The 24,887-nt window shown below is 51.2% G+C and overlaps 1 protein-coding gene and 1 non-coding gene across 2 annotated transcripts in view; both read right to left on the reverse strand.

The window, feature by feature from the left end:
* The window catches only part of LOC104379797 (rho GTPase-activating protein 7-like), a 63,314-nt gene extending 42,344 nt beyond the window's left edge, over nt 1-20,970 (reverse strand). Inside the window, 4 exon segments of the mRNA XM_086621830.1 lie at nt 4,982-5,149; nt 5,678-5,805; nt 20,574-20,631; nt 20,907-20,970. Of these exon segments, the coding sequence (XP_086477956.1) occupies nt 4,982-5,149; nt 5,678-5,805; nt 20,574-20,631; nt 20,907-20,970 (418 nt within the window).
* Nucleotides 20,971-24,521: 3,551 nt separating this feature from the next.
* TRNAD-GUC (transfer RNA aspartic acid (anticodon GUC)) lies at nt 24,522-24,593 on the reverse strand. Its single transcript has one exon. It is a non-coding gene; the product is annotated as a tRNA-Asp (tRNA).
* Between the last annotated feature and the right edge of the window lie 294 nt (nt 24,594-24,887).

The raw sequence follows: 24,887 nt of genomic DNA on the forward strand, positions 1-24,887 counted from the left end.
ATATACACTTGTAAAAAAAAAGTGTGATTTACAAAGTAAAACATTGCTTTACCCTTTTGCTTTTTGGCAGCGGTGTCTGACGGGGAGCTGCTCACCACGGCCAGCCTGGGAGCAGGCTCTCAGTCTTTCAAAGTCACTTATAGGGCAACTCCTCTGGCACAAAAGTATGGGAGCTGGAGTTGGTGTGCAGCTGCTGTTCAGAAATATAAATCTCCTCCTGCCTCCCCTCGCTGTGCGCCTGTGTCTGCCCAACTTCCCCATACGCAGGGAGGGAGCAGGGAGGGAGCAGTGTCCTGTGTGAGGAGATGCTCTTCAGGTTGAAGATCAGCGTTCAGAGTACAAGATCCTCACTCAGCCTCACCGGTCTGAGTCTGCACAGAAGTCACACCCACCAGGAGGCTTTAAATGCTGTCATTCATTCGTGTATTCAGCAAACGCATCACACTCTGATCTACTCCTAGTCTTTTAACAATATACCCTTTTTTTAGCAAACTGTCACAAGTTTAGAAGATGATCTGCCTGTCCCATCACCAGCCTGCCCAAACCCGACCATGTACACATCCTACCACTGCCCAGTGCAACGGTCAGTGAAGCAGCACACAAAATTAACGTTCCCCGCGCTGCCGAGCTGATTAAAGATTCAGCTCAGATGCAAGAGGAAGCGCAGGGTCCAGCACGGTTTCCTGTGCACCTATAAATAGCTGCTTGATGTGGTTTAGGCAGAGGTCAGTACCAGACATCTGCACCAGCTATGGCCTCCTTTCGCCGCGCGCTGCCGGGAATGGGGCTGATGGCAAAACGCGGCCCCCTCAGAGCACGAGCTTTCGGAACATGTCCAGTGTGCCCCTGCTGAATCAACTGGAGCTGATGAGAGTTCGCCGTCTGCTGCAGTGGGAGAAGGGCCACTGGCTACCAGCTGGAGGAAGGGTCCCACCAGGGTCACCCCTGCGGGCCGGCAGCACATGAACTGCACATGAACCTCTTTATTCACCCGTTGGTCTCTCTGGCTTTGCCGAATGACATTTGAAATCTAAGAATGTTTCCAAAATGCCCTAAAAGAACAGAACAGACATAAAGACGCTATCTATTTGCTTCAGTCCAGCAGAAAGACTTCAGGGAACAGCCTGGCCCCGCTCTGGGTGGGTGGGGTGAGGGTCCCCAGAAGCAGTGGCATGCCTGGTCCCCCGCCGCAAACCCAGGCAGGCTGTGACATCTAGTGGCAAGGCACCCCGAGAGCCCAGGGGGAGCCGTGTTGGACACATCTTTCGTACACTCCCTGGACAACCAGCCACCGACCTGTCTGCTTTATTACACGCTCCTCGGACACACCTTTATGCGTAATTGTACGTCTACGTGTGACGGTGGGTATGACGCCCATTGCTGCTTAGGCCACGATGTCTCCCAGCAGCAACCAGCGCTGGGGTTGGACCAGCTCCGGTGGCCCGGCCAGCATTTCCCGGGAGCCGAAGGCATCGACAGCCTGTGTGCAGCCACAGAGGCGGAGCGGCAGCCATGGCACCGTGTCACCTTCCGGCACATTCACCTCCACCTCCTCCTTGTCCTTTGGCAAGGGTTTATTTAATACTGCATTTTTTTTTTTCAGACTCTGTTCGATTTCATGCACCATCATCAGTGACATATTCAATCTTAACTTGAATAATGAGACAGAAATTAAATCAATAGGCTTTGCCTAACAAATAGAAAGGCCCCGACTCGCGAGGCCGGGCAGCGTGAGTCAGGGATGACATCTGATTACTGTGCTGCTTTGTGAAAGAAGGGAGGAATGATTAACAAATATGAGGAGTAAAACTGAGAAAAAAGGTCATGTTTCAAGAGGATCCTCGTTCTTGTGTGAGATTTTGGAGCTGGGAAGGAAATCAGGAAGCTGCTGTGTGGCACATGAGCACCAGCCTCGTCACATAACCACCTTCCAAGTACCCAACGCAAACCTCTACGCCTCGGGAACGCCCCACTCCTGTCCCATTTCTGCATAGGATGGAAGCAGCAGCAAGGTCTGCACAGCCCTGCAGAGCTGAAAACAGAGTGGCCAGCACCAATCCTGCTTCAGATGCTGCAGGTTGCTGAACCACACTGAGCCCCACAAGTGGTCCCAGGCTCCAGCAGCCAGGAGACATCAGTAACACAATGGAAACCTACTGAGCTGTCAGTTGGGCCTTTCCCTTGTCTTTTGCCTTTCATAAAGCTTTGTTTTAATGCATAAAAAAGCTACTTATTTATTCACCAGAGAAGCCAAGTTCCCTTCCCACACAAGCATGCCTCCAACAGCTCCAGGTTCTGCCTTTTCCCAGGAGCATTGAGGGAAATGGGAAGAGGCGGAGGAGGGACAGGTCCAGCAGGCAGTGTGTGCTCAGTCCCTGTCCTTGCCAGACCACAAGGGCTGGGATTTTGGCAGGTGTCAGGCAATGCTAACCCTGGAAGCGGTTCTAAATGGCAGACTTCAGAAGCTGGAATGGCAAATTTATACCAAAAAGAACAGCAATCCACATGAAAACACTTCCAGAACCGCCTTCTCATCTCTTAACAGCTCTCAGAGCACAGGATGAGCACTGGGGACAGGGGGGTACCCCCACTCACGGCCTGGAGCGCTGACCCCAGCAGCCCCATGATCGCTCGGGGGGCCTTTGCAGCACCCCAGCAGCTTCCCCCCGTGCTGCGCACCCCAAACAGGTACTGCCGGGACCTGGCCTGCCCCACTGCCCGCCTCAGGCTTGTGCTCCGTGCCGGGCACTTCTACTGCCTTTACCAGCAGCTCTCCCCAGTGAACACAGTGCATAGGAAAGCAGGTAGATGGCAGCTTCTCCCTGCCCGGTGCCCCTGTGGTGCAGCGGCCATGGGGCACGGTGGGTCCTTCTCTGCTGCTGGGCATGACATGTGGCCTTCCTGCACTCTTGCCAGCATCCCTCTGGGTCACTTGCCATCGCGTTTGTTGTATCAGCACTCAAGTGCGTAATGTTCTTATGGTCGAATACCTGGCAACGTAACCTGTTCTTCTCTTAGGGCTTTTAGCTTATGTCAACAATTCATTCATTTCCAAAAGACAAGTGATTTTCTACCTTAAAAATTACACCTTTTCCAGCACCTGGAAGACCTGTGTGTACCAATGGATGAATGCTTGGTCCTGGCCTCAAATGCAGCAAACTAATTGTGCTTCTTCTCAGCTCTCATGCTTGGCACATCGCCAGGATGACGCAAGGCAATGAGAAATAAATTGACTCAAAACTTGGCCGGAGAGCATCAGCAAACGGAGGGCTGAAAACTCAGCTTGATTTATTTTCTAGGGAGGCAAAGGACAAGAAATGCAGCGTTATTCCCAGTTGTGATCCTGGCAAACAGTCCTCAAAGCGCATGCAAGAGCAGAGCTGTCGGCGAGGCTGGGCAGCTGTGGTCCCAGTCTGTCAAAGGAGCGTCACTGGGAAGGGACAACATGACACTAATTCATTTTCTGAAAACATTCGCTGTAACGCTTCCATCTCCTGCCCGGACAACACAAAATATTTTACACGAAGCAAAAAAATAAAAGCCACCATCTGACATGTAGATGCTTAATACCCTCCTACAGCTCCATCAGAGTCACTGTAGGATCTTTCTGGCCCTACAAAGCAAGGCTTTGGCACAGGAGGAGCTGGAGCTGGCCTAGCTGCTTGCAGAGCATCGCCAGGATGGCTTCAGCACAGAGTTGTCCCGTGGGGTGCTGCTCAGGGGTTCCGGCACTGCCGAGGGTACCCAGGCACAGCAGGAGCAAGGCAGGAGAGCAACAGGGAGGCTGAGCCAGCTGAGACGGGTTGACTCGTACCCAAAAACTTCCTCCCACTATGAGGAGGATGAGGAGGACCCTGGAGCACGGCTGAGAGCTGAGACCTGGAGCAGCACACACTGTCCCTCACCAGCCCCTGCTCATGCCGGGTGCCGGGACAGCCACCCCACTGCTGCAGGTCAGAGCACTCACCCCAAAGCTCCCCTCCTCGGCTTTTTCCCTCCCAGCACACAGATCGCTTTCGCCGTTACTTTTCAGGGAGAGGCATCAGGGCTCGCGGGCCTTCTCTGATGCTGACATCTTCCCAAGGGCAGCATTCCTTCCCCGCCACAGCGCGCTGCTGCTCCTTCCCCGGCTCCCACGCTGCCCACCGCCCTGCCCCGGCCCCGGCCCGGGCGGGAAACCCCTCCCCGCTCCGGCTGCGCACACGCGGGCAGGGCCGCGCCTGGGTGGCGGAGCCCCGGCAGCCTCCGGCGCCCTCTCCCGCTGCCCCGCGCGCCCGGGGCTCGCTCTCACGGCGAGACGCAGAAATTTTTATCTAACAAACGAAAAACTCCCTTTCTTGGCCGGCACGTGGAATTTCGTGACTAATGATCCGTGAGATGCAGAACAAAATAAACCACACGCACGCGCGTACATTCCTGCGCAGCCGCGCACCCCCCCGGAGGGACTCGCTAGTGCTCGCAGGGAGCTCAGCCGGTGCGGGACAGCGGGCACACGAAGGCCGGTCCGTAACGGCGCTGGGTGCCGAGCCGTGCCCCGCCGTGCCGAGCCGTGCCCCGCCGTGCCGAGCCGCGCCCCGCGCTCCCCGCGCAGCGGGTCCGGCCGCGCAGCGCAGCACAGCGCAGCGCAGCGCAGGCAGCTGCTACCCTCTAGAGGAGAAACCGCTGCCGAGCACGGAGCCCTCACGGGTTACCGCGTCCTTCAGAGATCAGGATTTGCTGCAGCATTGAACGCCCCGTGTGTGACTTTCCGACGCTTCAAAATTTCTAATCGCTGCATTTTTTTTTCCTAAATCTCAAACGAAATCTATCACCGTAAAACTTTCCATCTTAACGAGCCCAGATACAAGCAGCACATCCCAGGAGGGAGCAGTCAGACACACACCTTCGCCTTTCCAGCCCCCAAAACAGCTCACGCCATGTTTCCTGGTAATAACATTAAAGAAGTAGAATAATCAATAAAATAAAATAAACCTCCTCCTACCTTCCATGGGGAGAGTGAACTGCAATGTACCACTGTCCTGTGCAGAAGTTACTTCTGTGTCCCTGCAAGCAAGTAAGTCCTCCCCGGGGCAACTGAACTCCAACGCCGTCTGCTCGGCTTTAAGCAGAACTGCTGAGATCCCACCCAGGACGGGGTGGAGAATCCTCCCTGGGAAAGAGCAGCTCGGTCACAGCCTCTCCCAGCCGCTCTTCGCATTTCGCCAGGGCCCTGACATGCCGTTTCCTTTCTCTTTCCCTGGGTATTCATCAGCAGTCCCTTCCGCTGCTGTCTCGCATCAGCATGGACAGCTAAGTGTGCAACAGGGATTGAGTTTGACAGTGCCAAAGGTGCGGGTGGCACAGGCCCCAGCAAGAAATACTGACGGGAGATAAATACAGGAAGCATATAGTATAAATCAGCTGTGGGACGGAGAGGAATGAAACGTGCAAAGATGCTTGAAGCACTAGAGTTACAACAGTAAGAAACCCTCAGTAAACTGGAGCATGGCCCAGCTGCATGAGCTCAGTGCCTAGCACGCTGCCCAGCACACTGCCTGGAGCTGCGGCGCCAACACCACCCCTGACACGCTGCTCTGGGTTGGCCACAGGCAATGGGAAAAGCATGCCAGATCTACTGCTTTTACACTAAAACTCCTTCACATAGCAAAGGTTATCTTCTTTAAAACAACCTCTGTACCGAATTCATTCTGGTTGGACGAGAGGCAGCTGCCCACGGTTTCAATTTCTTTCACCGTGACCGATCTGTGCAGCGAGCATGGCTGGGCACTGTCGCAGATCAGGGCAGTGGGGTCCTGGAGAGAGGGGCTGCAGGAAGGGCAACGCAAGTGGGTGAGAGGGCAGCACCCACTGCCACACCAGCCCATCTGAGTGCTAGGTGGGTTGGGTTCCCTTGGCTTTTCAGGCGGGTAGAGACTCGAGGATGTTAGCAGTGTATTTGGGCATGACTGCGTATTGCCCACCACACACGTTTATTCACGTTTATTAACTGAATAGTTTCGGACCTATTCCCTCTTCATTTAGATTGAGCAGCCCAGCAGCAGGCAGTTCCCACAGGCCCAGCGAGGACAGCTGGTCCCCGGCTCCCACCGCCACAGTTCATGTGGGGAAATATAAATTTACAAGCACAGTGGAGAGATGGAGAAACCAGGCAGCGTGCAGCAGCAGACACCACTGCCGTTATTGCTGGGAGACCAGAGCTGATCCCTGGTCTCCATTTGCAGCTGCTCACAGCACACAACAGATGCCTGACGGGGTACCAGTGCTCATTACTAATTAACTCTGTGCTTCACAGTCTCACACCAGGTAACGAGGTTAAGCACTAATGAAGGAAAATCCAAAAACCTTCCAGGTCCTTGAGGCTGCCAGACATATATAGCAAACAGAAATAACTCCTGATGAGTTTCTAGCTGGAACATGCTTCTGCATCACTTGTGGAGGGAGACATCCAGACACGGGTCCTGGTTATCCTGACTGGGATGTGGTTAGGACAGTCATGGTCTTCAGTAAGGCACGCTGGTGTGATGAGAACAGAACTCAGTCTTTAAGTACTTCTGAAATAGGACGTCTGAAAGAAGAGTCTTTTTTGACTCCTGAAATCAGAGAAAGTGGAGACACAAGCCTCACACAGGGCACCCTTCAGTAAAGAGGCCCAGAAGACAGTGCTACCCCTGGTTGACTGGAGAAGGCAGCATTCTGCAAGACACTGGTACCGTTGAACCCAATGCAGTGACACAGAAGCAAGAATAATTACTCTTCAGAAGAAGCACAGAAAGAACCAAAGCCAAGCTTCATGAGAAGTCTCACCACCACAGCCTGCTCCCTCTGCCACACTGGGCTTCTCATCCAGCTTTCCAAGTCACACCTCCTGCGCAATTAGCACTAACCTGAGGAGACCTGGCACCACTGGCTTGCCTGGGCTGGGGCAGCAGGTCACCGGTGCTGTGTCTGATGCGTTGGGCCACTTCTAGCCAGCCCCTGTTTCTGCAGAGCTGGACACGTGGCTCCGTGCCTACATGTGACGCCTGCGCCTGCTCCCCGGAGGCAGCCTGACCCCGGCTTCCTTCCCAGCCTCTCTGAACTCGCAGGACCTCGGAGGAATATTTTTAGCGATATTTTTAGCCTGTTTACAAAGACAGAGCAGTACATTTCTGTGCAGTTTGCAGTGAATGAGCACAAGTTGTGTAGTCGGTGGGTCAGCTGGCAGCCATATGGGCAGCAACATGGAGGTGGTTTGCCAGGGTAGATGCTGGCATCAGAGAAGGAAACAGAACCAGAAAGAGCACCAGGAGAACATGACCATTTTGCCTTTCTTTTAATAAACTTTCCTTCTTCTAAGGCTCCTCCAAGTGTCAAGAGTTTCAGCCTCCTCCCACTGGAAACCTGGCTCTGCAGGAGCAGAGAAATTGCCGGAGCACTGCAGGCTCCTGCTGCTCCCCTCTGTCATTGCTGGAGACCTCAAGGCCAGAAGGAACCACAGCAATCCAGTAGCTGGATCTCCTATGTGGTCTCCAGTGCGATCACTATCCACTTTACCAATTTCTTTTTTGAATTGTGATGCCTGGGCCAAGCACAGCAGCCCAGGACCAATAGCAACAGCTGTCCTCAGAAGAGTAACCAACCTTCTTCAGCTCTTCCCTGAAGTTGCCTGGAGTTTGTGCATGTAAGGCACATGAGCGTTTTGGCCATCCTGTCACATGGGGAGCAGGGTACCATCTTCCCCTTTTTTCACAGACCTTTTCAGGGTCACTGATGCCCATATACTTACATCTTAAATACTTTTTAATTGGAGCATTATTGTCATGTATGTGTAGGCTTTGGAGTCCCCACACCTCCATATCTGGCCAGCATTGGGTAGAGGACACCAGGTAGCTGCCACCTGGTCTGGTTCCGTACAAACGCCCTAAAGCTTGTGCTGTAACACCAGGGAATGCTGTTTGCCCTTCTCTCAACACTTAGGAGTCGTGACTTTTTGTTCCAGTCAGCAGGTTTTGGTGAGGAAAATATTATAGTTCCTTCACCAAATGCCACCTCAGCCCCATAACCCCCACCTGTGTTGCAAGGGACATGGATCGCACGTGGCAGAGCCCTGGTTGATGTTCATCACACTTCCCTGCTGGCCCTGGCCTCAGAACCTGCATCTCTCCTTAAAGCAAGCAAAGAACGTCGCCAGGCTGGGAGGTAAAGGTTTAGCAGCCTGTTTGGGGCTGGCTCCTCAACTTTTCCCTGGATGTCAGGCTGTGCTCCATGCCGCGGGTCTCCCAGCCAACTCCCCCTGGACGTCAGCCAGGCACACTCCAGTCCTGCTGCGCTCGGCAGCCAGGAGGAGGCTCAGCCCAGGTAGCCATTGCTTGAGCTTCTTCACAGAGTCTGGGACAAGCTGAGAAGCAGCTGTAACAGAGCTCTTGCATCTGGCACAGGGTAGCAAATACTACCCATGGCTCTGTCCTTTATACTTAGGAAAAACATTTCCATGCTGCTGTCTCACAGCCCAGTGTAACTGGTGTGCAACTGTCTGTTCTGGAAGGTCCCCTGGGTCAAAATGAGTCAACACAAGATGTTTCATCTAAAACAGGGCTTGGGAGAGCTGAGTGCTCAGGCACACAGCAGAGGCTGGGCTATGGGCAGCCGATACATACAGGTGAGGAAAGGATGTCTTCCATGGAGGCTTGAGCCAACACGAGTCTCTGGTGTGACTGCAAATCTACAAAGGTGGGAAACCTCAACCCATATGAAGCCAAATCACCCTACAGTCCCTAAAACATATGTTTGGAGGCCCTGGTCCTAATGCTCTTGCAGGGAGAGCTGGGCAGGTCAGAAATGGTTGGTGCTGTGCTGAGATAACCAGGAGCAGCGTGAGCTCAGCCCAGGGCAGTGTCTCTCCCCACTTGTGCAGCCACCCACAGCAGAGCTCTGTGCTGCTCAGTGAGAGCCCCAGGAGCAGTTTCAGCAAGATGGCTGCTGCTGGGAGAGGAGGCAGTGACCTGGTTGAGCAGGGGGACAGCCTTGTGCCGCTGCTGGGTATGGTTGGCTGCCTCCTGCAGCACCCTGAGCACCTCCAGCCCCGGCCAGGTCTCACCTCTCTGCTGCTCCCATCAGACACGTTCAGGGCTCCACATTAGGGCTCTGCAACGTGCCCTGCTGCGGGCAGAGCTGCCGGCACAGCAAAACCCACAGCTCCTACCCCTCTGTTTTGTACAGACAAGGCAGGAGAGGAGAGCACCAGGTCACAAAGCAAACGCAAAGCCTGTGGTGACCTCCCTGGAAGGCAAAACAGTCCCTGGGATGCTCCTGGGGGAACTGCCCACATCCAGAGCCCGTCACACCCCAGAGAGGTTCCTGTGCACCCAGCAGCGTGGGTGTGCTGCGCAGAGGCAGCTTGGGCAGGGGACAAACGTCTGCTTCAGGCCCAGGTGGGCTGTGTTACCTGGGGGACAGGATGGGCCAGGTACCACTGGGGCCAAGGGAGGCAGCACCACCCAAACCCGAGGGAGCCCTCCGCACCCAGCCATGGCCCTGCGTCACAGCGCTGGCAGGCATGCAGTGCGGGCTATGGCACGCTTCATTTTTTTAGGATTACGTATGGCTTCGCTGGTGTTGGGGCAGAAAGGGAGGGACCGCTGTCTCCCTGGGTGCCTGTGACAACACTGCAAAATATTTGTCAAGGCAACAGGCATTCTGGATAAAGCTCCTGACTGACCAGGGAGGAGAGCCAAGGGGTGCACCTGGCCCCCTACCCCTTTCCAGCGTGGTGGGCGGGTGACTTGGTCCCTCTGCTCCTGCGAGCCTGGGGGCGCTGGCTGGGAGACCCCCGGCATGGAGCACAGCCTGACATCCAGGGAAAAGGAGAGGAGCCAGCCCCAAACAGGCTGCTAAATCTTTACCTCGCAGCCCTTCGTGCTGCGCAGCGGTTGCACTGGCACAAAGTGATTTGTTTCAAAAGGCTCTGGCTTGTGTCCCCATCGAAAGCTCTTGGTGTGGTTTATATTATAGCCCAAAATAGAAACAAATGGTTGAAACTGCAGCTTGCTGCAGGAGTTTCTTCCTTTTCCAAATCTAGCCAATACCTCAAGGTGCAACGGAGGGACACCAGCACCAAACGCGGCATTGCTCGCTGCAGTGCTCAGTGTCCTGCTGGGTTCCCACTCTTGCTGAAGGATCCCATGGCCGTGCTTGCTGTGACACCCCGTGGCCCCCGAGGCTGTGGGTGCCAGGGACGCAGCCGCCGGGAAGGGCTCGCACAGCTCCCTGGCCAGGGATGCAGCTAAGAGCAGGTCTGATACCTTCCTTGGGGCTTTATTTTCTTCTCTGCATTGACTCAGAAATACAAGTGCACTGAAGAGTTCCCTAATTCCCTCATTGGAAAGACTCATCACAACATTGTTTGAGAAGAGAACAGATGCAATAACATTAGACAGAAGAAATTGTATCTTTTGCTCTACTGAATACAGTTGCTTTCTTGATGCTAGCTTTGTTTTTAACACCATTAAGTAGAAGACAATGATATCTCAGGCATGATTGAACTCAGTCACAATAACTTAAAATGCCTCTGTTGCTGCACAGAAAACAACACAATTAGACCATGAAGAATTACTTTGACAAAGCAAGGAGTTTGTCATGCCTAATTTTTCCCCCGTTTTTCTCTAATGTAAATCTATCAGACAGACTATATTAAAAATAATTTTTCTCCTCTGACAAGTATCAGATCATATTTAATATCTACAGAAACTTCAGCTCTGACCCGTGCCACCACCAATGGCACGCGTGCCAGCACAGCCCTTGGGACGAAGGCCCATGCTTCTGGGGCACACGCAACAGCAGCAGAGAACAGCTTTGGCCAAACAAAGTGCCAGAACTGCTGTTGTGAATGGCTTCATAGCGTTAAAATACGTTAAAGAGCAGAGATCTGGATTGCAAAAGTCCAGGAGTTTGGTTCTGGAATAAGAGATGATCTCTATGGGTTTTTGAGATAGCTATATCTTGGGATTTTAAGTACCACCTAAACTGTGTCACCCTGGAAAGGGATAGGCTGGGTTCAATGAGAGGTACATACTTTTTCATAGGAAACTACTGGAAGAGTTTTATTTGTTGAAATATTATTTTCTAAAGTAAAAAATACTCTGATATGCCATTTCTCTCAATATCTATGTATGTGTATATATATTTTCCAATTAATATCAGGACTACTATTTTACACCTTTTTTTTCTGAGAAACCCAGAATTGCAATGAAATTTAGCCCTGAAGGCTGACCTTCGTGATATGGTGTGAGACCTGAAGTCCAGGACCCGAGGACAGAAGGGATAACACAAACCTTCCTGATAAACAGCAAATACCTGAACTCTGAGCTCCCAAAAGGCTTCCTAATCATGCTGAACTTTATTTATATTGTCTGGAAGAGCTGCAATTTAAGTTCTGGCTATTGTTTTACAGAAGAAAGAGACCATCCATTGACAGGATTTGTGTTACTTCTGCTCCTCAGTAATGCTCATGCTCAATACTCCTACTGACCAACACAGCTCGTATGTACATGTGAGAAACCCCTCGTTACTGTGCCTCGCTTGCAGCATCAATAAACTTCCAAACTGAAACACATCCTCAGCCCAAACAATAACTTGCTTCTCATTTTGAAAGAGGAACAGGGGTGTTTGCAATAACAGTTAAGCCCCTTGGCACCTCTGAAAGGTCTTTTTATAAAGAGCCTGTAGGCTCAGGGGAAAAAAAGAAATATCTCCGTTTGGTGGTGGCAGCTTCGACTTCCTTTGAATGCAGCCTCGGGGCTGAAGAGAGGGACGCCCCACTGGCAAAAGAACAGTGGATTGCTGGGTGGAAATACTGCTACAGAATCTCCTGTCTCTGCAGGATGAATGCAAGCCACAGGTGGAAAGAGCTCTGTGCAACCTGAGCACCGAGCTTCTAAAAAACCAATAATCTAGAAAGCCATTTTCAGTAACTAGAACATTTTTTCCTCTTGCCCTGCTTGAGATGCTGCCAGCTCCCTGCTGGGGATGGGAACCACGTGCCAGAGAGGAGGAACATGACAGGCACTTTGCATAGCAAGCCCAGTGCTCACCTCCATGCCGCAGCGCAGAGTTCCAGCGCAGCCCCCGAGCCCCATGTGTGGGCAGGCAGCTGGGCAGACAGAGGTGTTATTTTTGACATCCTGGAAAAGCTTCCTGAAAAAACATGCAGGTTAAAGTTCACGTGTTTCTGTAAACATGAAAACTGAAGAGGAACCAGAACTAACCCTCAGCCTTGTCAGCTCAGGCTGGTTCTCTGAACAGCAGCCACCCCAAAATCCCACGTTGCACTGACCACACCAGCGTCAGCTTTCGTGACAACATCAGGTAGAAGAAAAGAAACTTTTAGAAAATGGGCTTTGTGGCAGTCATTCTTAAGAGCTTTCTAGTTATGCTTGGGCTTATAAATACCTATTACATTTCAAGACTCACCAAGTAGATACCAGAGACGTTGATGTTAAGAAGTGAACCGGGAAAGCTGGAGAGTCAGCACGCTGCAGGCAGGGTCAGGCTCTCATATCCCAATCGCCCTCTTGGACCAATCTAGTGTTGCTATTTGAATTTTTTTAACTTTTAAGACAAGTTAATTTTAAGGTCAATAAGAACAATCTGGTGTTGTTATTTATTTGTTTTTAAAGATGACAACATGAAGGTAAAAAAGTGGATTTAGCCAGGAAAGCAAACTATTTCTAAGGGTTTTTGCCATGCATTTGCATCTGTCAAGGTTGAGAAGTTCTCGGTTCCAGACAAAGAACACACTATATGTATTTTTTGTCCAGCAGTTGCAAGTGGCTGTGTCCGTATGATTTCACTATGCAGCACACCCAAAACCTTCCTGCAAAGCACAGGCACCAGACAAGCCTCTCGAGGTGGTATCACCATGTGTGTTCCCAGGTTGGCAATAAACCCACCTGCCTGTTCCTCCAAGGACTTGCCCACTTCCCGGCAGTGTTGATGGAGCCGAGCTGCGGCACAGCCCGCCAGCAGCGTGATGCCCATTGGGCCTGCAGCAGATCAGTCTGCCTGAGCAGAGCACTTGACCAGCCCCAGCAGACATTAAATGGTGCAAAATCCAGGGGCCTTGGAGTGACAGAAGTCAGCTCTTGATCTAAACTCTTCATGGTAGGATCAGAGCAGCCTCAAATTTTGCGCAAATACATAGAACAGTTGGGAAGCTCAGATCTGAACCTAGAAGCTGACCTTCCCCATGTGCTAGGAGTTAGCTTGACCCAGGCGTTGGCTCAGCCTCATGCCTGTAACAAAGCCACTAGTATTTGCTGTACCAGCAGGAGGAGCCTGGTCAGAGCTTTGCTCTGCTTTCACACCAGCCCTCGGCACCGCCTGCTCCTTTACAATCCCCCTTCTGCAGGTGTCCATCCTTAACCTCAGTATTGCTCTGATGGGCATGGATTTCCAAATTGAAAGGATCAAATTGGAGACTTCATGTTTCACTTGTTTTAGTCAAGCTACTCCCCACTACCTAGTCTCTTATTTTTGCCCAAGTTGTTCATTAGAATCCTTGTGAGTCCATCAGCAACACCCAAGAGCATAACAGCAACAAACGGCAGCAGGAAGAAAGCATGAACTGGAACAGGAGTTCCCTATTTGGCTTTACATCAAATTGGCTCCTGCTGCAGTCAGTGCAGGCAAAAGGTGAGTAATGAATTGGTTTTTCACCCCTTGTCCACTGAAAACTTTGGACTTCAACTTAAAAATAACCTCGGCACTGCCTTCCAGCGCTGGGCTGCCTGCAACAGTTGTTACCAGGACACGACAGAACTTTGTGCACTCAGAGATGCTCTGGAAAGGTTTACCTCCATCATACCTGGGTTTATCCACAACTTTTCTATCAACTTCACTCTGAAAATCTGCCAGATTTGAAATTAAAGCTCTGGAAGAAACTCCTTGTATTCACCTACCTAGTATTTCTCGCTGCTCCTAAGAGCATACGGATTTTCACTGCACTATACCAGGCTTAAAGTCCCCAAAGGTCTTTCCAGCAGCACTGCTGTTCTGGCAGGAGGTTTTGTTTAGCGTGCGTTTCAGAAGCACTGATTTCATCCTGCCATGCAACGCTCACACTTCCCTCCCCAAGCCACAGCCCAGCAGCGTGTTTGTCTGTGCACTAACTAGTTTCTTAGAACGTGATTTTTGTTATATTGTACTGAGTTCTTTATGTATCATTACCCAAAAGCTGGTATCTAAGGGAATATTCCTTCATTTACTCCCTCAGGCTTATTTCTGGGCTTGTCCTTGGCACCACTTGTGGTCACACAGCTTTGAAAATTACTCGTGTGCCTCGAGAAGAGGCTGTTGGGCGCTGCGCAGCTGACTGACATCTTTGTATTTTAAAACGTCTATAAAACTCTAGCCAAAGAGCAGGTATAAATATTGAAAACTGGAGACAAAATTCTAGCTAAACCTGAAAATTCACAGCTCTACACCCACTTGGCCTCGGAAAGGACGAAAGCAGCACAGGCAAAGGCAAGGACCCTGGTGCAACACAGCAGCATTCAGAGGCCAGAAAAGTCGACATCTTTTTTTTCCTTTACCAAGGCCGTAGCCCTGATGCTCAGTTCACACCAGCACGGGATCGCGAGCGCCTTTGCACTGACCTGCGAGGCGTTTCTCCCGTGCGCTCTTCCAGAAGCTGTCCCAGGTCCTGCCAGAGGAGCCCCTGGGGTGGTCGCTGAGGCACCGCCGCAGGGGGGGCTTCCCCGGCGCCTCCATCCTCGCCGTGTGGACCCAGCCTCTCGGAGAGAAACTGCAGCGCGTCAGGACCACAGCGAATCCGCTCCCCCAGCTTTTGCCTCTGAAGCTGCTCAGGAAAAGTCTCCGTGCAGCAGGAGCCGGCAGGTAGTTGGTGAACGTTCCTCGGGCAGGAGAGGGGAGCAGAGCCCGGGGCGGTGGCTCCTGCCGGTGCCCCCCTGGAGCTCAGCCCTGCTCTCGGGCTCAGCTCCCCCCTCCTATAAACACAGCCGTTCCCTCCGCGCAGGGTAATAAATCATGAGCGGGGCTGCGCGTGTTTCTGGGGGCACTGCACCTTTGCATTCCCAACTGCGCCGCATTAACCGTCTGTGTGGCGACCTCCTCTTCCTCCTCTCCGAGCTTGCTAAATTACGGTGTGTGCGCAGTGGGCTGTGTGCTTCCCACCTCCTTTACTAGTATCCAGCTGTTTATTTGGGATGGGTTTTGTCATTTTGGGGGATTTTTTTTTTTTATATTTATTTTGAACAGAGCAGCCTGGTCTAGAAGTAGAGTGGGATGTTTGTCCTGTGTTACGGGATTAACCCAAGTGAAGGTTTTGTGCAGAGACCACTCAAACAGAAGAGGTCTCCAGGACTCGGCTTCAACAGTTACCTGAGGAACATCCTCAGAGAAACCCCACTCCAGAGGCCCTTCTGCCCTGTGCTGTCAGCTCCATCGAGCACTCAATGCACTGCACAGAGGGGTGAATAATGCCCAGGCCTTGCAGCCTTATTTTACTTACGCAAACACAGCCTGGCACAGATGCAGTAGGACACAGGGAAACCATCCTCTCAGGCACCATAGCTCCCTCCAAACGCCTCTTCACAGGGCGTCCTTGGCTCTGTCTTTGCAGTAAGGGCAAACTCCGGACTGACGCTGCCTGGGCAGGGCTTCCAACACGGGGGCTGGGAGCACCCCTGGGGACGTACAGAAATGCTCTGCCATGTATCCATTCAGTTACGTGCTTGTAACATGGTGCCCACTTAAATACGTTCTTAGAAGAGCTTGCTGGAAGAAGAAGAGGCACATCCAATCATTAAATTTAGGTTCCCTCTCCATGTGGGACATGAGAATGAAATAGCTTTATAACAGAAGCCATTACATATGGACAAAATCCAAATACCTGCCATGTAGCTCCACACTGATGAAGCTCCTTGGCAAAATCTGTCCTGAAAAAGAAAAGAAATCAATGGGGAGATAACTTGAGTGGCTGCTGGTGTTACATACGGGCTTTATGCATCCACCATTTCTACTTCTGGCAGCAGGTCTGGGTCTGGTATCTCGCAGGACTAAGTTGTGATAGTATTTGTTGAAGCACCTTCAGCACACAGCAATGCTTCCCACAGCACAGCACACGCATCACCGACACACGCGCTGTCTCTATCTCAGCTAGTAAATCACCCAACCCTCCTCAGCTGGTTGCTCCTCACCAGCACACAGCAGCACCCAGGGGAGGTCGGCAAGCACCCTGGGCGTCCCTAGGGCTGGTTCCATATGTTGTGGACTGATGCTGCAAGCCTGCATCCTGATTGAGACAGCTTAATTACCATCCCCCAGCGGAAGGAAATCTGGAGGCTGGAGACGCAGTGGACGACGGGCACAGTGACCGCGCCGAGGCTGTGAACTGCAGCACCCAGCGTCCCCTCCCCAGGGCCGCCCCGCGCGGCAGACCTGCGGAGCAGGTGGTTATCAGCCACGTGTAACGTGTTTCATACAACAAACTTATCGGCATAGCTGATTTTTTTGGCCTGAATGTCTAAGTTAGAGTATCATGATGAAGAGAAGGCACTAAGCATTGCTTCCATTTCAAACAGAGTCATTAAGGGTCTTGGACAAACGTAATCCCCAGATATAACCATAGGAAGGGCTCGGAGCCGCGAGCTCATCCTGTGCAGGACGGGTTGCAAACACCTCCCTGGCCACGTTCAGGGTGCATTACAGGGAGTAACCCTTCCATGGAGGATGAAGGCATTTAGGTTTACAATCAAGCTAAGAGGTCAGCTGAAGAGCGATGGCAGAGATGTGTATCGCGACTTGTGCAAGAGGCTGGTTTCTGTCCCAGTGCCTGGGGAGCTGCATCGGGGGACACAGAGACCCGAGTCCTCCAAGGGCAAAGCGGAGCTCTTTGCCACCGGGCCCAAAGCAGTGGGGGGCATCACACAGCCCTTAGACCCAGCTGCTGCTCAGAAGAAGGAAAAAGCATCATGAGCAGTGGGGACAGAGATAGCAAAGCAACAAAACTACATTCGTTTTGGTTTGCTCGATACTTTTAATGTCACCTCCCACTGTAATCATGCTGGTAATGCTTCTAAACAAACCCAGAGCTTTTTAATATTAAAAAGCTGTTAAATGCATTTCATGCCACCTGCAGAGCCTTCGAGCCGGATCCCAGGGAAGTGTAGTTTTCCTTCTGCTGATGAGAAAAGGTCGTGTGAGTTTTAAAAGGGCAGGAACAAGCCAGCAGAGGAATACTGGAGGTCGCTGATGCGCCTCCTCCCTGCAGCAGCTTTTCTCCCAGCCCCATGACGTGCCATGAACCGCCGTGCAGCCCCTGTGCTGCGGTCAGTGCCACGGGCAGCGTGGGCAGGTGCTGGCCATGGGTGCTGTGTGTGCCAAGGGCTGCTCAGACTGAAAGCTCCCGCGTGGGGACAACAAGTGATCCTCCCGAGGGCACAAAACGACCTTCGGTTTTGGTGCCTGTGAGCAGCCCCAGCAGCAGCAGTGCCGGTGTGCTCCTGGCTCACTGCACAAACTCGTTCTGCATCATTTCATTTTCTCCTTGATGCCTAATGAGTCTGTGGCAGTCACCTACAATTTCATGGAGATCGCAACTGTAAAGAAGAAAATCTGTTTCATAAAGCCAAAACAATCAAGAATGAACAGTCAGACAATTCACATAAAGGAAGTACCTCCCGTTGTCTCCCAGGCATGACCCTGGGCTTAAACATGAGGCACACCAAAAATAAAGCTGTGCCTAGGAGAAAGCAGCAAAGTCGCTCCACATTGCTAGGAGCTGCTCACATTCATGTCTCCGCCTTGGGACTCCTGCAAGGGCGGAAGCGTTTCTGGAAACATCAGGCTGTGTTGAGATGAAGTGAATATCCTCACTCAGCAGATGCATTGTTGGCATTATGTTGGCATTCTAAAATTATCCAGGATGGTAAAACAACGTATCTGAACAAGAAAAAGAAAAAGCCAACAACTAGTCATTAGAGTTGCTGCAAAAATAATCTGAACCTGTCTCTAGTATTAAAGGCCAAGATACAAGTGTTCTTATGTGTTATTTAGCATCTCACTTGCGGAGAACTCGAGCGTTTGTGCATCAGGATTTCCTCTGCACCCGAATGAGACCGTGAGGGCAATGTTTTAGGATGAGCTGGCTGCAGCTGGTGACCACGTGTTCTGCTCTTTCTCAGAAATATTTGAAAGGGTGTGTGAGCATGTGCATACTGTTAAAAAAAGATACTTACTGACTTAACAGCTAAGGTTAAATCTGAGTCATCCTTTTGCCCAAAGAGACAGCTTTATTAGCCAGCACAGTGGAGCATTTATTTACAGTTAAATAAAAAATATACCCTTTGAAGATAAGTGGCTTATCATTTAGCCAAAGATCTCTTACAGCGCTCAAGACACGCTGTCGGAGAGAGCCAAGAAATGCCCTGTGCCCGCCTGCAGCAGGCGGGCACCACGTGGCAGGGCTGGGCATTGGCATCGAAACACGTCGATAGTCTCAAATATCTTTACATGTGAAATTTGGCCATCTCAGCTGCTAGATACCAACGTAAGAGATTTCCTTCCCGTCTCTAGTCTAACAGCCAAAGCTGTCATTTCCCAAAGCAGACCATGCCAAGGGAGAGGTGTCAGTAGCAGAGGGAGGTTATGACTAGATCAGATATCCTGGGTGTCCTGGGTTTGGCTAAGATAGTTAACCTTCCACAGGAAAAGTGAGAGGGGGCACAGCTCGGGCAACTGACCAGAATTTCTCAGAGTGCTATTCGATACCACGTGTCATGCCCCGAGACTACATATTGAGGGAGCTCATCGAGGGAGGGGCTTTTTCTCACCACCGATCGCGACTGCGAGCAGGCTGGGCTGTGTGGGCGCTCTGGGTTCTGCAGTCGGCGCGGCGAGCATTCGTACTGCTCCTTTCGTATTTCTCTCTATTTATTAATATTATCTTTGTTATTACTCTTTTCTCATTTTTTTGCACTGTTATAGTAAATCGTCCTTATCCCAACCCACGCAATTTACTCTGTTTCTTCCAATTTTCTCCTCCCATCCCACTGAGGGGGAGGAGGGAGCGAGCGGCCACGTGGTTGCTGAGCTACCAGCTGGGCTAAACCACGACACCTGGTTGAAGTTCAATGCTCAAAGAGCAAACCTGCTATCTGTTGTCCATAACATTATTTACAAATACCATGGTGGTAAAAGCAGTCTGTGTCCCTCCTACCCCCAATCATATTCCTCTGTTACAAATAGCAACACGGAGGTCACTTCCGAAGAGGAGAGTTCAACCAAGATTTTAGGATTAATTACACAAAGCGGGAACAAACAGCACTGTGTTACAGAACGGAGACAGATACATTGGCAGTTGTGTTTTCCTGGGCAAGTCAGCTGTCACGTCAGAGGACTGCCTTCACAGAGAAATTAAAGTAGCAATTAGGTTTAGTTAAAGCAGTCTGAAACATCCACAGGAAGACTTTGGTCACCTGTCGTAAGCTCGTTACACTGAAACGAATAGGTGTCCTCCTGCGCTGGGGGTGTGACCCCACTCAGCCGGCCACCAGCTCTCTTAGGGATGCTGGTACTTCCCACCCTCTGGATGGGCCCTCCGCATGGTGGGAGGGGGCTAGAGGGTTGCACCCATCCCATTGCTGAAGTTGGTGTCTTCTATTTTGGATTCGTCATTTCCAAAAAATGGAACCCAGTCCTGGTTCCTCTGCAGGGACCAGACCCTTCCCGGCAGGGAAAGGGCAGAGTCGCCTCACCTTGACTCTAGCGAATGCATAGCCCGGGGCATCGATGGCTGGAAAAACAGAGTCTGGAAAAGGCCAGGGCCAGAGCCGCTAAAACGAGGAGTGGGGGAAGCCTGTCCATGTGAACAGACCCACTGGCACGATGAACATGGAAAGGCTTGGCTCCCTGCACCAGGACGAGCTGTTGCTCCCACAGCTGAGCTGCCGTAAGGAACAGACGCTCACCTGCTTCCCATAACCCTTCTCCCCGCTTCCTTCCCTCCAAGAAGTTTTTCAGCTTGTTACATATTACATTCCCAATGTACAGAACTTGGCAATAGCGTAGTTATTTGTAGTTTATATGGACAAAGTTTCATTTAATGCCTTTGCGGAAAGATTGTGGAAATCAATGGGATTAGAGGAGCCCACTGAAGCCAGGATACTTACCCAAGGGACAGCTGCTTGACATCAGTATTTATTTTTCAGTCAACTTGTTATTCTGACACCCTTAAGCTATGGATTACTATTTAAATGATAACTGTCATATAGGTTTGGTTATTTAAAATTTTTCTTTACCATAATTGCTCTGTGGAACATATGAAACTTTTACACCAGGAAAGGAGCAGACAGCCTTCCAATAAGGCTGAGAGTCTGTGCCAGCACAGGGATTTTCACGCTATTTTAAGCATTTCCAAGTTGTCTCAAGCCTTAAATGATAAAAACATCAAGTAGTGAGAGTGCACTGAACTCAATATTTTGCTATTCAGCTAGCCCAGTGGGAACAGGCGAGTGCAAACATTTAAATGCAAGCACCAGCTGGAGGCATTTCCTTCAGCTGCCGCCGCGAGGCATTACCCGGGTGTTAACCAGAACCGCTGGATTCGCGTGAAGGCGAGACCCAGGAGCTGCTGCCCTAGAAGGAAAGGTATTAGCTGCAGACAGGGTGCCGTTACGATGAAGGAACACAGATCCGCTTTCATAGCAGCACCGGGGCTGAAGGTGACAACAGATGGCTTAAAAGGACCAACGGCAGGTTTTGCAGAAGCAATTTAGAGGCTTAAGGAAGATTTTATTAAGCCTAAATCAGCAAAGAAAACTTGCTTGAGCAGTTTCACTCGAAGCCTTCACTTCGCCACCCTGCCAAGGGCAGAGTTTGTGGCAGGAGAGGTACATATTGCCCAGGGTTACGGAAGAGCCCGTCGCACATCTGCAACACCTCCCTCACCTCTTTCAGTCTATTTACGCTCGCCATCTCAGGCTCGCAAGAGCTTTTACTGGCACCACCGGACAAATAACTCATCTGTGCGTGGTGCTCTGAAACACAGCCATACCAAGCACGCAGGGCATTGGAGGGCATTTAGTCCCAGCTGGAACAGCTCGCTCTCCTGCAAAGAACGCTCACCCCGTCTCAGCCCAGCCCCAGCCCGGCTCCACAGGCACCGCTGCAGGTGCTGAGAGAAGCGCCAAGCTCCATGGGGGCCAGACCTGAATCCAAGGAGGCACTTACAGGTCTGATGGGCATCAGGCTGTGCGCATTGCTGGGGCCAAGCGAAAGGATGCAGCACTGCAGGTGCTCAGCCTGTGCAGGTTTTCGGGGGCATCTACGGGTAGGGATAAGAAGCTGAAACAGATGTAGTGCTCACCAGACGTGCAGCAGCAATTCCTGCGTGCTGAGAAACGACTAGCCAGGCGCTGGGGAGAGGCTGCTTCCTGCAGAGCTGCTCTGTGGGGCATGAGGGAGTCACCTGATTAACAAAAAACGCAAAACAACACCTTTTTTTAAAAATAGGGATTGGAAATAATGTTTAAAAGATGAAGGCATGTTTTCCACCAATTTACCCAAATATTATCCATAGCCAACTAGCAGGGAAAGCAGAGCCCAGAACTGAAGGAATGAATTCTTTAATTTATTTTTAAAATAAGAAGTATCTCATCTTCTCTAAAAGGACCATATTGTGACAAAAACCCCAGCTTTAGTTTTCATAGTCTCAGAAAGATACATTTATAAGCCCACACCAGGCTAAAAAATGACAGCTCAAGAGGATGACCACATCTCTGAAGACAGAGAACAAAGAACCAACAAGCAGGTTATTAGAGCCTGAAAAAGATACTCACTTTGAGTAAAATACTGCTGTTGCGTGCATGGGAGTGGGACAGGGTAGGACAGCCATCGTGTATTTCTTCAGAGAATACAGGCATTTGAATGAAATCATGAAAGATACTATAAACTAGAATCATATTTCAAACAAACACATAAGTGATGAGTGTTATTTCAACACGTCTAGTTTCGTATCTGTTGAAAGGGCTGTTAAGAAGCCTCTCTAAAAGCGCTGGAATTTTTTTTCTCCAGCAACACCTTCCACCAGCGCGAGCTGCAGTGACTGGGCTTTTAGGTGTGACATTTCCTTTAGTATTTTGTTGACAGCCTCTGATTTCAAATAATCTGTTCCAAATCCTACAATCCAGTAACTAAAGTCACTAGAGACCAGCGATGTATTGATTAAATACTGCCAAGAGTGACCAAAAGCCTTATCGTACCAGCAAATTGCATTCTAATACAAGTTTTTTGATGTTAAACTGCATGTCCTAAACATAAGAGTCCAGAAAGTGGCAAACCTAACTTCACCTTCAACACTGCATCCGTTTGTGAAAGATAATGTCTATGCTAGTGCTTCACCTTTCAAGAAGCCAAGGCTTAACCCTTCCTCCGGAGCAGCCTCATCTGTTTATACTCACGTCATGCAGAACTTGCTGACAGCAGGAACACAAGCAGCACCACACACCACGCTGACAAGTCCCGCAGCAGCTGTGGGAGCCTGTGAATGCTGAAGATAAATTAAACACATCTCTGTAAGTCACTTCAAGTTTTGGGTCATACGCTCACAAGCAGGATCATTATGATGTGCTCTTGTCGAGTGTCACTGCTGTCCCTGTGACGGTGGTAGAGGTTCCTCAGGGCCAGCTAAGGGGTGCAGCACCCCTGTGCCATCACCTGCGGTGGGCTGTGAAGTGGGGGCACACCCCAGTGGTGCCCCAAACACCCGTGTCCATGGAAGCACTCCCAGATCAAGCAGGTGTCCCAGAGTATCGTCTAGGTTGGATAAAACATAGTTTAAGAAAACCTAGCAAATATGTTCGAAAATAACCTTAGAACTAAGCTGAGTTCACTTTAGTGATTTCGGCCTCCCAGTGAAGCCCATCTGGAACCAACCACCACTTCTAGGAGAAAGAGTTGCAGAAGCTGGCACAAACTGACAGATGATCACTAACATGATAATTGAAGCTGGTTTGGATTTCCTTGCTCTAGAAGAGCTAGAGAAAGCTCTGCAAGCATAGATGAGGGACATACAAATTTTCAAGGAGAAGCTCTAGAACGGGGGTTATAGTTGCAAACACATTGCTTGGAGTAAAGCAATCAAACAAGCAAAACTCTTGCTCATCAAGAAACTTAAATTTAAGTATTCTTTCTGTATGAGATGTTTAATAATTCTCCCTGAAAGTTACCAAAGACATTTAGTAAGAAGCCTGTGACTCAAAGGGCATGTGCTGCAGACACTCCCCACGTGCAAGTGGGACCTGCAGCTGACCCAGCCGGCATCTGCAGTTTCAGTTCCAGAATCCCACATTTTCGATCCCACATATCAGTATTAATCACCACCTGCAAAGGCAATGCAAGCTCTAGAAGAAAAAGCAAGAAAACTGTAAAAGAGACAGTGGGATCAGCTCAGGCACGTGGGTGCTGGCAGCCACCCAGTGCGCAGCCCGGCACTGTCCTCCCCTCTGTGCTACCTGCAGGGCCTGGCACCTGCAGCGTGCAGAGATCCATGCCATACTCCTTCAGACTCACAGGTCGACACCAGAGGTTTTGCATACAGCACTGGCTGGGCTTCATGACAGGGCCGATCACTGTTTTATGTTCCTGGCATCCAGCTCGGAACAAACGCCAGCGCCGGGCCTGCAGTAACAACTTCTGCAGCTGCCAGAAGCCAACGTGCCAAGAACCAGGCTTTGCTCTGGCAGCAGAGGTGTGACGCCGGTTTCACAACGGGCAGCTTGCTGTTGACAGTGAAGCTGCTGACGTGGGATGGCTTTTTCATTCTTTCAAAGAACCTCTTGGAACTACTGCGAGTCGTATATGTTTGCTGGACTGGTTAAAGAAACTACACAGTTTTCATGTGAAAGTTTGCTTTCAAAAATGTGCTTTAGTCAAAATTTAAATACCTCTGATGGTTGGCATATAAATTTAATAACGGAGATGATGATAAGGAGATGCACACTTGAAATAAGGTACCAAATTGCAACAATAAGGAAAAGTTAAGTCTCTTACAAATTTTCAGGGGTTGTGATAGATTAATTAGTTTTAAAATTAAGGTTAGATTTCTTCTAGAAGAGGCACTAGAGGCAGCTAAATCAGAAATTAATTCAGGGGTCTATCACTGCCTCTGTGTACCGTAGCACCACAAAAGCTTGTGCTCCGCACATACCGGGCACCCTCCCGAGGTGCCCGCGGCGCCCCCGCCGCCCTCACCCGCTTCCCGTGAGCTCACGTCCATCTGTCTCCGCATCTCTCGGCCGCCGGCACCGACCGGACCGGCGCGGGGGCGGCCGCCGGTACCGCAGCGGGCGGCTGCGCTCCGCGGGCAGCGCCCGCCGTGCCCGGTGCGGGGGCTCTGCTCCACTCCCGCCGCTGCCCAGCTCTCCTCTTCCTCATGCACTGGATCCGTTACCGGACGGACAGAAGGAGAAATAAAAACCCACCGCGGGGAGGCGCGGCCGGGCAGGCGAAGAAAATGTTGCCCATGTCTCCCCGTCGGGGAATCGAACCCCGGTCTCCCGCGTGACAGGCGGGGATACTCACCACTATACTAACGAGGAGTGGAGATCGGGCTTCCACAGCCGATATCTGAGCGCCCCGAGGGAGCGCCGCGCCCGCGGAGCGCCTCCGCGGTCCTGCCCCCGCGGTCCCGCCCCCGCGGTCCCGCCCCCGCGGTCCCGCTCCCGCAGCGCTGCCCGCGGGGGCCGCCAGCTCCCTCTCCCGTCCCTCTGCGGGGCACTGCGGTTGCTCCGGCTGGAACAGCCCACTCGTGGCAGCACAGAGAGGCCGCTCAGAATACCGGGGTGGCAACTACGTGCCCCGCCTCAGCCTCGCTCAGGCGCGAGCTCTGCTCA

This window comes from Tauraco erythrolophus, chromosome 16 (assembly GCF_009769465.1).
Source record: "Tauraco erythrolophus isolate bTauEry1 chromosome 16, bTauEry1.pri, whole genome shotgun sequence".
Lineage (NCBI taxonomy): Eukaryota > Metazoa > Chordata > Aves > Musophagiformes > Musophagidae > Tauraco > Tauraco erythrolophus.